The sequence below is a fragment of the Coregonus clupeaformis genome, unplaced genomic scaffold (assembly GCF_020615455.1).
Source record: "Coregonus clupeaformis isolate EN_2021a unplaced genomic scaffold, ASM2061545v1 scaf2116, whole genome shotgun sequence".
NCBI classification, from domain to species: domain Eukaryota; kingdom Metazoa; phylum Chordata; class Actinopteri; order Salmoniformes; family Salmonidae; genus Coregonus; species Coregonus clupeaformis.
Genome location: NW_025535570.1, coordinates 33957 through 49312, shown reverse-complemented (window position 1 = coordinate 49312; position 15356 = coordinate 33957). Strand labels below are relative to the sequence as shown.

Below are 15356 nucleotides of genomic sequence, written 5' to 3'. Positions count from 1 at the left end.
TAGGGTAGAGTAGGGTAGGGTAGAGTAGCGTAGGGTAGAGTAGGGTGTAGAGTAGCGTAGGGTAGAGTAGGGTAGAGTAGCGTAGGGTAGAGTAGGGTAGAGTTCAGTACAGTACAGGAGAGTTCAGTACATTATAGTAGAGAATAGTTCAGTACAGTAAAAAAAAGATACTGTACTGTACTATAATTTTCTTTACTGTACTATACTGTACGGTGCTACTGTATTGCAATGAACTGTACTCTACTGTGCTCTACTCACTGTACTGTACTGTACTGTAATGTACTGTACTCTGCCATCCAAACATACATCTATTATAGGTTCAGATTTGGTCCAGTTCGGTCTGTCTGTGGACGTTAACATCAAGGCCAGCATGGACTGACCAAATTTCAACTACTTTTCAATGTCTGTGGACGTCCGGTGTCGGTCGGTGCTCAGTGGGTGAGGATGCTGGTTACAGTAAACAGAAAGAGAGGGTGGCGCATGGTAAGTGTCAGTTAGAGCTGGGAGAGGTGACATTAACTGGAGAGTGAGAGAGAGGCTGAGAGAGAGGGAGGGAAAGAGAGAAGGGAGTGGTTGTCCAGACTCAGAGTGTAACACTCTTGGTTTGACCACCAGACAACAGGAAGACAAAGAAAACAGTTATCAGCTGAACATAACAGTGTGCCAGTGGAAGGGAGGACAGTAGCAGATCACCCAACTGTGGTTTGTGACTACTATGATTTCCCATTGTAGCCAATTCAGTTGCAGTAATTCCGTTACAGATTTTTTTTGTAATTCTGTTACCAATTTGGTAACGGAATTAAGATTTTTAATCACCTAATAATTCATAAACCAAAATATATATACCTTTACTTGTTACTTCTGTGAACTTTCATTATCCTCCCTACTCATGAGGGAGATACATTAGAAAATATCATAAAGATATGTGTGTTTTTGGTAACGGAATTACAAGGCACAGGGCAATATTGCGTAAACGTACAGAAGGTAAACAATTTATCCAAAAACTAAATATGAGTGTTGATATTAGTTGGCAGGGGTCTTTACGTCAACATTATTGTGTTTTAATGTATTTTTGAAACCTTTTAAGACTTTTTCTGGTTTTTCTAAGACCCCTTTTCCACCGGTTTATCCAGAAACCAAAGCCTTTACTTATGCCTAATTTTAAGATGGAAAATGGTATAAAAATGTATCTATGCCTTATTTTCCCCAAACTATAGAATCTTAGCTTTTATTTGACACCCAATTTGATTTGTTCCAACTTCACATGGGTCCTTTTCGATGGAAATGCCCTTATGTAATTTGCTTAAGGCTTGTTTTAGCTGTTTGTCTTCTGTGTCAAGGGTGATTTAGTAAAGTTTAGTCTCTTTTAGTTTTTTGTATGATTACTAATATCTGTTCTTTATGAGGCTCAATGCTCTGCCAGTAAAATCATTCTGTCTTAGACTTCACTTTGATCAAATCAAATCAAAGTTTATTGGGTGCGAACACAGATTTGTAGATGTTATCGCAGGTGCAGCGAAATTCTTATGTTTCTAGCTCCAACAATGCACTAATATCTAGCAATACAATAACAATACACACATAATCCAAAAAGTTAAAAAAAATTAATAACAAGAAATTAAAAAATATCAGATCGAGCAATGTCAGAGTACGTAATACACTGAATGTACAAAACATTAGGAACACCTGATCTTTCCATGACATAGACTGACCAGGTGAAAGCTATGATTCCTTATGTATGTCACCTTTAAAATCCACTTCAATCAGTGTAGATGAAGAGGAGGAGACAAGTTAAAGAAGCATTGTTAAGCCTTGAGACAATTGAGACAATTGTGCCATTCAGAGGGTGAATGGGCAAGTCAAAATATTGAAGTGCCTTTGAACGGGGTATGGTAGTAGGTGCCAGGCGCACCGGTTTGAGTGTGTCTAGAAATGCAACGCTGCCGTGTATCAAGAATGGTCCACCACCCAAAGGACATCCAGCCAACTTGATACAACTGTGGGAAGCATTGGAGTCAACATGGGCCAGCATCCCTGTGGAACGCTTTCGACACCTTGTAGTGTCCATGCCCTGACGAATTGAGGCTGTTCTGAGGGCAAAAGGGGGTGCAACTCATTATTAGGAAGGTGTTCCTAATGTTTTATACACTCAGTATATATAAATGGTGTGTATAGACAGTATGGACTGTATATGAATAGAAAAGTTGTGTACAGCAGTAGTTATATAGGATAAGCCATGACTAGAATACAGTATATACATACAGTATAAAGTGAGCAAAAACAGTATGTAAACATTATTAAAGTGACTCTATGTACATTGGGAACAGTCTCTTAAGGTGCAGGGTAGAGTACTTTGATGCACCTGTACTGTCTCACTTATTTAACAGTGAGTGTTAAGCATTTAGGTTGTGGCTGGCATTCAGACATTGAATCGTTCAGTAATTCTCAATGAAGCATATTGTGTTCAGCACCTTTGGGAACAGCACCACTAGCGCTTATTTTTTGGGGAGGATGTGGATTAGAGGTGAAACCAAAGTGTTCAACCGGTTTTAACTTTAAGCAGCTTTAGATTATATGTGGACCATTGAAATCTTACGTCTGAGATGTTCTCTCTCTCTGATACAATACAATGGGCTTCTCTCATAGGCAGTGTCATGCTCCCACAAATGTAGACACGGCGTTCACAATACATATTGCATTCATGCCTGACTTGCTGTTGACATATTGCTCAATCCATATGATGTCCATGTACAGCAGATTAGAACAACTTTGTGGTAACTTACATAGGCACAGTTAAACTGACATGTAGCGCTATACTCTCCCCATGTGAAAGCAACACCATTTACTCACTGTGATGGCAGTGTGTGTGTGTGTGTGTGTGTATGTGCGCATGTGTGTGTGCGCACGTGTGTGTGTTTTGATAGCCCCTCATTTCCCACCTTCATCCTCTTATGATTATGATCAATTATCCACTTATAACGATAGTCAGTCACTCAGCCTGGTGAGCTATGAGCTGTGGATGATGTAATAACCTGTAATCATGCTGTCAATCATCCTTCCTCATAACTCCCAACTCAGTACTCTCCCTTTCTATATATTTATTATTCCTTCTCTTCTGGTATCTTCTCAAATAGAAATTAATCTGAATACAGCAAGGGGCTTTTCGAGGTAAAAAATTCACATTAGTTGGCGCCTTTGCCCTTTGTTGGTATGTGTCCTGCACTTCAATTGGGCTTTTGTTGAGCCCACATTCAGAATTGTGGAACTTGCAACAGTGAGATTGAGACATGAGATAGTGTAAAGCAACTCATAAATTCTCTCTCTCTCTCTCTCTCTCTCTCTCTCTCTCTCTCTCTCTCTCTCTCTCTCTCTCTCTCTCTCTCTCTCTCTCTCTCTCTCTCTCTCTCTCTCTCTCTCTCTCTCTCTCTCTCTCTCTCTCTCTCTCTCTCTCTCTCTCTCTCTCTCTCTCTCTTTACTCTGGAAGAATAAAAAGAGCCACTTCCTGTTGTGTGCTTAAGATCCCTGCCATGTGATAGTGTCAGTTGAAGCGGGTGTGGGGAATATGGTGGCTAGGCTCAGGCTGCTGGTGCTGATCTTGCTGATGTGAATGAACGCTGCTCTCCGGTGCAATTGTTTGCAAAGTGTCGACTCAGCCGGAGTGGTGTCAGTGGCAGCGCCATGCACAGCTCATACACAATCATACACAGTGGCTCTCTCTGTCTAACATTTCAATAGACTTTGATATGATATCACCCCATACACACACTGAAGTGCTTACTTACATAGAAATGTACACACATGCTGCATGCTCTGACACATACCTGGAGATATGAATATGCAAATGTGTAACGGATCACTGTAGGTGAAGTGGCATGCTTTGGCTATGCTAACGCTGTCTCTTTGTTCTGTCTCTGTCTCTCTCCTCTCTGTCTCTCTCTCGCTCTTTCTGTATTGCCAAATAACCATGTTGAACAATTCAATAAGACATAAAATACATTTAGAAACAGTCATCAGAATTAGTGAGTACTAGATTTTATTTGATCTCTCTCTCTTCTCTCTCTCCCTCTCTCTCAGGGTGAGGACCTGCACAGGCTGTGCAGAGAGCTCACAGAAAGTGATGCAACCTGGAAGCTGCTGAAATATAAAGCCAAAGAAAAGCCTGCCAGTGAACTGAACAGGAGAGGAGACGCGGAGTAACAGTGTCTGACTATACACAGCCACAGACAGGTTGTTCATGTGTTGTCATATACCATGACTGATTCTGTCTGACACAGTGTAAGGTACCCAGAGATGTACGATTCCAGATAGTGCTGTGTAAGCTATTTTACAAAGGGCCATATAGCAGGTACAGAGACATCGACAGTGTTGGTTTCACTGACTGTCAGTGCATGGATGAAGACAGATAGATGGCATTGGATTCACTAAGAAAAGAGCGTTAGATGAACACGGCGTAAATAGCACTGGATGCAACCTTACAGTTGGCAGTGGATGCGCACAGACAGATAGCATTGGGATCGGCTGATACAGACGGAGAACGCCAGAGCTAGATGAGCTACTGCAGATAGATCCACTGTTAGCGAGCTAGCGCAGGCAGGCAGGGAGTGGGAGTGGGAGGCGTAGCACCATGAACCCCAGAGAGAGCGGAGGAGGAGGAGTGGAGGCCATGGAGACCCAGGCGGGAGGGCTGGAGTTGGGGGAGGAGGGAGGCAAGGCCAGCCATGGAGGAGATGGAGAAGAAGGGGAAGAGGACAAGGCCTCGGCCTACGACTGCAACGTTTGTGGCCGCAGCTTCCCCTTCCAGAGCTCTCTGTCGCAACACATGCGGCGCCACACAGGTGCACGCCCCTACAAGTGCCCCTACTGCGACCACCGCGCCTCCCAGAAGGGCAACCTCAAGGTCCACATCCGCAGCCACAAGCTGCGCACGCTCACTAGCCACCACCCCGAGGAGGAGGAGGGGCCAGAGGAGGAAGAGGAGGGGTCAGGTGAAGTGGGTGTGTCCGAGGGCCTGGATGGTGGAACCAGTCCGACGAAGTGCAGCTCGGCCTGTAACAGGGTTGTCAACGGAGACGCTAACACAGAAGAGGGTATAGGGAAGACGGCGGTGAGGAGCGTCAAAAGGGAGAAGTCGAGCTCTGAGCAGCGGCCATATTGCTGCCGTCTGTGCGGGTACCAGACCCAGCGCGAGGACCAACTCCTCAGTCACATCGAGAAGGTCCACATCACAGCCGACATGGAGGACGAGACTACCCCAGTGAGTCAAGAGGCAGTGGCAATGGAGGGAGAAGCAGGGACTCAGGTCACTGATGGGGCCTTCCCCTGTGAGACGTGTGGCCAGGTGTTCACACAGGCCTGGTTCCTTAAGTCCCACATGAAGAAACACGCAGGCCTCCTTGAGCACTGTTGTCGGGTGTGTGGCCGCCGCTTCAGGGAAGCCTGGTTCCTCAAGAGCCACATGAAGACCCACAATGGCTCCAAGGCCTCTGGCCGGGGGAAACCCAAGGCAGACTCCCAAGAGCCCGTGGCCACCATCAACGACGTGGCCCAAGACCCAGAGACCAATGTGACCTCCACAAGCCTTTACCAGGTTTGCTCCAAGTGTGGCAACCTGTTCCATGACCGAGAGAGCCTGAGGGCCCACGAGAAGGTCCACAGCCAGGTTAAGCAGCCGACACAGGGCCAGAGACGACCTAGCAATGACGGGGACTTTCCCGGTGCCAAGAGGTGCCTCCTGGACTACCTCAGCCTCCGGCCAGCTGCCGAAGAAAAGCCCCAGGAAGAGAAGAGTTACTTGGGCCAGAGAATCCCCGAGCTGGACCCAGTGTGTAGCTACCAGGCATGGCAGCTGGCCACGCGGGGCAGGGTTCTGGACCCTGTGGAGTCATACAGTATAAAGGCTACGGCAGCCGGAGAAGGGGATGAGGCACTGGCTGGAGGGACCGTGGTGTACGAGAAGGAGAGCAGCCGCTACATCTTGGAGGGCCAGGAGAGGGAGAGACGCTCAGGGAGACACAGCAGCGCCAGCGGGGGAGGGGGTAGTAGCCAGCACACCTCCCCCGGAGAGCGCACCCCCGAGAGCCTGAGCGACTCAGAGTACCGTCCCTCCTCCCGCCAGGGCAGACGTTCCTCCTCCTCCCAGCAGAGCCAGTCCAAGTCCACCGAGTGCTTCGAGTGCGGAAAGGTGTTCCGCAGCCGCCACCAGATGATTGTGCACCAGCGAGTCCACCAGAGGCGAGACGGGGGCAGGGGTTCCGGGTCTGGAGGGGACAACAGGGCTGGGCAAGGAGGGGACCGCTGGGGATCCACCAGTGACCCCGAATCTGGCTCCCCCAGCAGGCCCAGCACCCCAGGGCTACGGGAACTCACCACCAGCCTCCACCCTAGGAGAGGATGCCCCTGAGATGGGCACCGCCAACGCAGGCCCACTGGCAGGTTAGTGAATACACCTTGACTGTTATTTAAGTAATTAAAAGGTTTCTGTCAAACAACAGCAAACTCAACAGTAATTCAATTATTGTGATTATGAATCTGAATTGATGATAACAATTACGAGTTGGGCTCGGAATTTAACTGACAAAGTGAACTGACCAGGGACTCCTCCAAATTCCTTACCCTAATATAAGCCCTCTCTCGTGTGAACTTAGTTGGACTAGTGAGGGGGGAATTGGGCAATATCTGAGAGGAAATGTAAACAAACCATTCTCTGACAACAGCAAGTTATTTAGCTCTGTCCTCAAAGGGCAGATTTTTGTATGCAGATTTAGAATGATAAAAGCCAAGAGATAAGCTTCAATGTGAAGGACTATGTTAAGCATGCTGTAGGAGCTCATTCCTTTTCAAGCCCTTTCAAGGCCCCTGATCTTGATGGTCTCTCACTAGCAAACATCTGTTGGTGAGATCCCTATCATTGTGAATCCATCTCGTCAACTCAGCCCTCATATGGATTGGGGACATGAGCCACCCTGTGGCGATAGTTGGAACTGCTCTGGATCTGTTTTTGAGTATGCTTTACATAAACAACAAGATATACTGTATCATGTCAGGTCATTATATTCTCATTTGGGTTCAAGCCACTGTTGAAAACAACAAGACTGGTGACAAAAGCAGACCAAGATTAAAAGTCAATGGGTGGTTTGATGAAAGCTTATGCTTTGAAAGTGGCATTACAATGGAGTTGGAATTTTTGGAATGCCTATAATTTCTTCACCCCTTTGAGCAATAAACACTGTAAAAAAAATCTTGATTTATGATTCAAGATTGCCTGGTATGTATGTTTTGTTCTTCAGTAGGGTGCAGACAGGTATTCGAGTGGGTGTCAGTGTTAGCACTAACTTGTTGAAAATCATGTCTCTTGTTTTTATCATGTTTTCATACACAGTTAAGAATCAGAGCTTACTCTTTCACTCTCTTCCCTGGCGGTTTAGAATGTCAGAAATAGAAGTAGCTTTTCTTCTGGCTCGAGCAGTGTGCTATTTCAGCTTTTCCTGTCCCAGGAAACCCCCCCTTTTATCTGTGTGAATATGTTTTTGCTCTCCTTTTTTTATTTCTTCACTGTGAAAAATCTGTCTTTTTTCTCCCGCTCAGCTTTCAACATGAGAGTGTTTGAAAATTGAGCAGAGAGAAATAGAGAAATAGCATTAGAACACACAACCATAGAGCTTCACTAGACTAAAGAAAGAAAATAGCACTTGTTGCTTTTTTTGTCAACAGAGTGTCACACACAAGAAAAAAAGAAAACCTTTTTCATGTCTGTTGTGAACTTCCTGTTTTGTCATACATGTGCTAAATCCTCAAACAGAAACATTTATTTATTCAGTTAGTATGCAGAGAATGGATCTTACTTATGATATCCCTTAGGATGTTATGTGCAGTAGCCTATGTATGAGAACATTAAGAATATTAACTTGTACAGTCAGAGCCATGAGTGAGTAGCCTGGTTCCAGAACTGTTAGTGCAGTATAGACAACTCAACATGTTTGGCATCACAATGACCATAGAAGTTGGCAAGAGAGCACAAACAGATCTGGGACCAGGCTAATGAGAGAGTGAGGAGATTTTAAGATCACAGCAATGGATTCTGAGTGAAGAGTGAGCATTGTTATTTCCTCCCTCATGGCAGAACTCAGGGTCATGTTCATTAGGTCACACAATGAAAAACATTTTTAAACATTCTACAACCGGACAGGTAGTCCCTCCCTGTTTCAGTCAGTTTATTTTCCCATTTGATGCCTAATGAACAGGACGCAGGCCGTGGCAGTGACGGTCATTTAGCAGACTCTCTTATCAAGAGCGACTTACAGTGAGTGCATTCATCTTAAATAGCTAGGTGGGACAACCACATATCACAGGGGGGGTCGGAGGTGGTGCTGTGGGATTACTTAAGATACTCTTTGAAGAGGTAGGGTTTCAGATGTTTTCGGAAGATAGGCAGGGACTCTGCTGTCCTAGTGGGAGGGCCAAGAGACCAGAGGTTTACATTTTAGTCATTTAGCAGACGCTCTTATCCAGAGCGACTTACAGGAGCAATTAGGGTTAAGTGCCTTGCTCAAGGGCACATCGACAGACCTAGTCGGAGGGGATTCAGTTTCGTTACTGCTGCTGCTCTTCCACTAGGCAACCGTACCATGGTCTTGTCGTGGATGCAAGCTTTGACTGGAAGCCAGTGGAGTGTGCATGGGAGAACTTGGGAAGGTTGAACACCAGGCGGGCTGCAGCATTCTGGATAAGTTGCAGGGGTTTGATGGCACAAGCGGGGAGCCCAGCCAACAGCGAGTTGCAGTAGTCCAGATGGGAGAGGACAAGTGCCTGGATTAGGACCTGTGCCGCTTCCTGTGTGGGTTAGGGTCGTACTCTACGGATGTTGTAGCGCAGGACTGCCCAACCCTGTTCCTGGTGAGCTACCGTCCTGTAGGTTTTTGCTCCAACCTTAATCTAGCACACCTGATTCTAATAATTAGCAGGTTGATAAGATGAAACAGGTTAGTAACACCTGGGGTTGGAGCGAAAACCAACAGGTAGCTCTCCAGGAACATGGTTGGGCAACCCTGTTGTAGAGCATGAACCTGCAGGAGCGTGTCACTGCTTTGACGTTTGCAGAGAACGACAGGGTGTGGTGCAGGGTCTCGCCAAGGTTCTTTGCACTCTCGGAGGGGGACACCGTGGAGAGGTCTTGGAGCGGGCAGGCCTTCCCCGGGAGGAAGAGCAGCTCCGTCTTGTTGAGGTTGAGTTTGAGGTGGTGGGCCGACATCCAAGCTGAGATATCTGCCAGGCACGCAGAGATGCATTTCGCCACCTGGGTGTCAGAAGGGGAAAAGTAGTTGAGTGTCATCTGCATTGCAATGATAGGAAAAATAATGTGAGGAGATGACAGAGCCGAGTGACTTGGTGTATATAGAGAAGAGGAGACGGCCTAGAACCGAGCCCTGGGGGACACCAGTAGTGAGAGTACGTGATGCAGACACAGATCCTCTGCACGTCACCTGGTAGGATCGCCCTGCCAATTAAGATGCAATCCAAGAGTGTGCAGAGCCTGAGACGCCCTGCCCTGAGAGGTTGGAGAGGAGGATCTGATGGTTCACATGTCGAATGCAGCGGATAGACCTATGAGGATGAGAACAGAGGAGAGAGAGACAGCTTTGGCAATGCGGAGAGCCTCTGTGACCCAGAGAAGAGCGGTCTCGGTTGAATGACCCGTCGCGAAGCCTGACTGGATGGTGTCAAAAAGATCGTTCTGAGATAGATACTGAGAGAGTTGGTCAGAGACAGCATGCTCAAGTGTTTTGGAAAAGAGAGAAGGGATTCTGGTCTGTAGTTTTTTACGTCAGAGGAGTTGAGTCTGGATTTCTTGAGGAGGGGAGCGACTCAGGCCATTTTGAAGTCAGAGGGGACGCAGCCAGTGGTCAGGGATGAGTTGATGAGGGAAGTGAGGGAGAAGGCCTCCAGAGATGGTCTAGAGAAGGAGGAGGGGATGGGGTGGAACGGGCAGGTTGTTGGGCAGCCGGACCTCACTAGTCGCAGGATTTCATCTGGAGAGAGAGGGGAGAAAGAGCTCAAGGCGTAGGGTAGTTCTGTGGGACCAGTGGACTCAATAGGCTGAGCGGATGTTGTCAACCTTCTTTTCAAAGTGGTTGACAAAGTCGTCCGCAAAGAGGGAGGAGGGAGGGGGAGGATTAAGGAGGGAGGAGAAGGTGGAAAGAGCCACCTCAGATCCCCTATCAGACAGTCAAGTAACAGGGCCTGGTAGGGCGTCCTCTGCCCTACCTCTACCCTCTATGTTCCACTGGCTGGTTACCTAATCCCCGCTGACGCCATCCAGCCACCCTGATCCCACTCCTGCTCCCCACGTCTCAGGGATTTGTTATTTATAGAGACTCCTAATGGACACACATTCTCTTAGAGGACACACACACACCTAGCATTCACCACCCTGCATCCCACTGCTGGCTTGCCTCTGAAGCTATGCAGGGTTGGTCCTGGGTGGGAGACCAGATGCTACTGGAAGTGGTGTTGGAGGGTCAGTAGGAGACACTCTTTCCTCTGGTCTAAAAAAAAGATCCCAATGCCTCAGGGCAGTGATTGGGGACATTGCCCTGTGTAGGGTGCCGTCTTTCAGATGGGATGTTAAACGGGTGTCCTGACTCTCTATGGTCACTAAAGATTCCTTGGCACTTATTGTAAGAGTAGGGGTGTTAACCCCGGTGTCCTGGCTAAATTCCCAATCTGTCCCTCATACCATCATGGCCACCTAATCTTCCCCAGCTTCCAATATTGGCTCATTCATCCCCTTCCTCCCCCCTGTAACTATTCCCCAGGTTGTTGCTGTAAATGAGAATGTGTTGTCAGTCAACATACCTGGTAAAATAAATGCACTTGCACACTCACAGTTATACACACAAACACACACACTCCCAGACTTCGCTCGAGCATGCTGACAGACAGGTGATCTGGTTGGGAGGTGAGCAGACTAAGGCCTAGTTTCAATCAGATGAAGCGTTAACCGGCAATAGCTGACACCCGCATAGCTGATGTTTTGGCGGTGTCGGAGGTGGAACTGCGTTGGAGCTGTCGAATGTGGTCATTGTCACGGATCCACACCCATCCCACTCACTTTAGAAGTTCAGAGCGAAAAAGTCTAGGCTATATAAAAATAATGATGTTCAAAATTAAAATCATTAAACAAAATAATAAGGATTTCTATCAGCCTAACCAGGGTGTAGATTATTAGACATTCACAAGTAAACAAGGCTGCATGGCTGCAAGAGTTCTCTTAATGCAACTCTGTGAGCCAATGGCAATGTCCGCTTTAAGGTATAACGTGAGCCTCTTGTGGATTTGACAGCTCTTATGCAGTTCCACCTCCGACACCGTCAAAACATCAGCTATGCGGATGTTTGTTTAAAGCGGATCTGATTGAATCGGGCACTAAGTCATTCAAATCAGGGGTTCATTCAATATTTGCGGCGTTGACAATGTTGTTTATAGTTTGGAAATGTCAATGAACATGACTGGATGGCTGCAGGAGTGTGCTGCTCAGGTGGTATCTTATCAGGTGATCAGGTCCATGGAGGTGAGGTGATACACTGCTGAGGAGTTGGCAAGTTGCCACCCTGTCCATCACTCTAATCATCCCTAGACAGAGACAGTATCTAAAGGCCTTTTTTACCTATGTATTTACTATCTACAGTACATACTGTACAGGAGAACATTCTCATTTTCAGGCCATTACTTATGAAGTGTGGATAGGCTTTCTAAATGGCTGGGTTACTCTCTAGTCCCACTCAATTGTTAGTCTCTCGTGACAGACTGGCGAGCACAAGCAAGATTTGGTTTGGAATGTAGTGGCTTCCTTACCAATTGTTGTTTCGGACGCATACAGTCCACATTCGAAGTTCCCAAACGGCAAAAACATTCAATAAGATCCAGCGATATGGTGCAACAAAAAGGTTTATTCTTCTTATTTCTAACAAAAAATTATTCTCCAATCAACTTAAAGCATAGATTACTTGACGTGAAAAATACATAATATGGCCTGTTTGAATATATGTCTGTATGGTCAAAAGACTATACCGCTCCCGCATCTAAATTTAGCTAGGAACCCTCCCCCCGAAGGCCCAACTTCCTGCCTCTATCCTATTACTAACACACTTGCCACATTACAATGAATGGGCAACAGGGGGAGACAAAAACAAAGTTACACTAATAACAAAGGAATATATCTCAATCAGGTAAATATAAATCATAAAGGTACGTGCCTAATATTTCATCATATACATTCATATTTCATATATTTACACACACGTACATGGAGCTCTGTATGTTCTGTCTTTTATACAAATATGTCTAAATCGGCTCTAACACTGGGTTTCAGTTTTTACCTGTATGTCTGCAATACACGTGGAGGAGAGGAGTGTCGCTCCAGTGTCAGTCTTGATTGCCTTGACTCCCACAGAGTGCTGAGTGGGAGGGAGGGAGGGCGCAAAGGCGCAAAGGAGGGAGGGAGGAGGGAGGGAGGTGTGCAGTTAATGGCGGACATCCCACCCAGTGTTTGTTTATGTCAGATGGATGTTATTTCCCCTAGTGGTTTCCCCTTGGCAGCAAGGCAGGTTATGGCACCGACAGCTCTATGGCAACCAGGGCTTTCCCCTCCTCAAACACACACATGCACGCACACACCACCTACTAGCACTGACTTTTCTGACAGCTACTTTATTGAGGAAAAATGCACTAACTATAAGTAGCTCTGGATAAGAGCATCTGCTAAATGACTAAAATGTCAAATTAAACACACACACACACAGGGACTAGCCTCCAGTTCAACCCTGGCTGGGTGTTAGCCACTGCAGTGTGTGGACAGTAGGGGAAGCCAAATAAAAGCAGATGGCAGTGGCATGTTCTAATTGAGAAGTGGAAACACAGTGGTGTGTGTGTGTATTTGTGTGTGTGTATTTGTGTGTGTGTGTCCATTTGTTTCAGTGGGCAAGGCACTGAGTGTGTGGACACATATCCTTCTTAAAGGGGCAATCTGGAGTTGCTACATCCATTTTTGTAATTAGAAATGAATGAGCGGGCCTCCCGAGTGGCGCAGTGGTCTGTACCACTAGAGATCCTGGTTCGAATCCCGGCTCTGTCGTAGCCGGCCACGACCGGGAGATCCATGGGGCGTCGCACAATTGGCCCAGGGTAGGAGAGGGAATAGCCGGCAGGGATGTAGCTCAGTTGGTAGAGCATGGCGTTTGCAACGCTAGGGTTGTGGGTTCGTTTCCCACGGGGGGGCAGTATGGAAAAATATTAAAAAATGATGTATGCACTCACTAACTGTAAGTCGCTCTGGATAAGAGCGTCTGCTAAATGACTAAAATGTAAATGAAAAATATAACTTATAAATGCCTCATGAGCTTAGTTAAACTCCGGTACCCCAGCAGAACCCAACATATAAGCTTGTTCGACTCCAATGTTTGTAAACAAAGTACATACACACTATAGCCTCAAAACATGGTCAAAACTCTAATTTTGATATCCTGGATGGTCAGTCCTTGCATTTGAGAGTGGTTACATAGCTCCTGAGTGCCGCAGCGGTCTAAGGCACTGCATCTCAGTGCTTGAGGCGTCACTACAGACCCCCTGGTTCGAAAATCACAACCGGCCGTGATTGGGAGTCCCATAGGGCGGCACACAATTGGCACAGCGTCGTCCGGATTTGGCCGGTGTAGGCCGTCACTGTAAATAAGAATTTGTTCTTAACTGACTTGCCTAGTTAAATAAAGGTTAAAAAATTAAAATCTCCAGGTAAGGGGAGTATGCTTTGTTATTGTTTCAACTGCGATTGCCGCTTTAAGGGACCACAGGAAGTGTTACTGAACATTTGTGTGTGTTTGTGTTTCTTCCTGTATGAGGGAGAGAGAGTGAGAGGTGGTTGACAATACTCTGTAGTAGTGTGGAGGTATTTATGTTTGTGTTTGATAGATTGTGAGGGGTTCTGTGTGTGTGTGTGTGTGGGGGGGGTCTGTTTTCCCAAGGGTTCTGTGTCTGTTCAACGTTTCCTGTTTCCTCTGTTCTGTGGATTCTTCTTCAGCCTCTTTCTTTTGGCCTTTTTCTGTCACTCTCATAGAGGTACAGTATATATGCCACCATGTGGCGAACATTGACAACTGCACTCTATAAACCAGTTTACAGTCATCTCTAGCAAACAGTAGAAATATACACTGAACAAAAATATAAACGCAACATGCAACAATTTCAAAGATTTGACTGAGTTTATAGTTCATATAAGGAAATCAGTCAATTTAAATAAATAAATTAGGCCCTAATCTATGGATTTCACATGACTGGGAATACAGATATACATCTTTTGGCCACAAATACTTAAAAAAAAGTAGGGGTGTGGATCAGAAAACCAGTCAGTATCTGGTGTGACCACCATTTGCCTCATGCAGCGCGACCTCGCCAGCGTGCCAGTGGCCATCCAAGGTGAGCGTTTGCCCACTGAATTTGTAAGTCGCTCTGGATAAGAGCGTCTGCTAAATGACGTAAATGTAAATGTAAATGTAAGTCGCAGATGAGCTTCCCTGAGACGGTTTCTGGCAGTTTGTGCAGAAATTCTTTGGTTGTGCAAACCCACAGTTTCATCAGCTGTCCGGGTGGCTGGTCTAAGACGATCCCACAGGTGAAGAAGCCGGATGTGGAGGTCCTGGGCTGGTGTGGTTTCACATTGTCTGCACTTGTGAGGGCGGTTGGATCTACTGCCAAATTCTCTAAAATGACTGCCAACAGCTCTGGTGGACATGCATGCAGTCAACATGCCAATTGCACGCTCCCTCAAAACTTGAGACATCTGTGGCATTGTGTTGTGTGACAAAACTGCACAGTTTAGAGTGGCCTTTTATTGTCTCCAGCACAAGGTGGATCTGTGTAATGATCACGCTATTTAATCAGTTTCTTGGTATGCCACACCTGTCAGGTGGATGGACTATCTTTGCAAAGGAGAAATGCTCACTAACAGGGATGTAAACAAATTTGTGCACAACATTTGAGAGAATTAAGCCTTCTGTACATATTTCTGGGATCTTTTATTTCAGCTCAAGAAACATGGGACCAACACTTTATATGTTGCGTTTGTATTTTTTTTCAGTGTAGTAATGCAGCCTATTAAATACATTAATCAGGGCATCAAAAGGCAGGTATATTTTCACTTCAGTTATTCTTGTCGTGATATCATGATCATGATCATACTCATCTTTAGGCCTACGAATACTTCTCACATCAGACTTAATTTCTACATCATGTTGTTAATTTCCTGATAAAAGACACTTGCTGTTTACACTCATATGTTGGAATAATCTGGAATGACACTCTTTTGT

The 15356-nt window shown here is 46.1% G+C and overlaps 1 protein-coding gene across 1 annotated transcript in view; it reads left to right on the top strand.

Annotated features, from left to right (window-relative positions):
• LOC121559727 (zinc finger protein 516-like) overlaps window positions 1–15356 on the top strand; it is a 61489-nt gene that overhangs the window by 31484 nt on the left and 14649 nt on the right. The window contains exon 2 of the mRNA XM_045219170.1: window positions 4075–6392. Coding sequence (XP_045075105.1) covers window positions 4625–6392 — 1768 coding nt within the window. The 5' untranslated portion in view covers window positions 4075–4624. The remainder of the gene's footprint in view (window positions 1–4074; window positions 6393–15356) is intronic.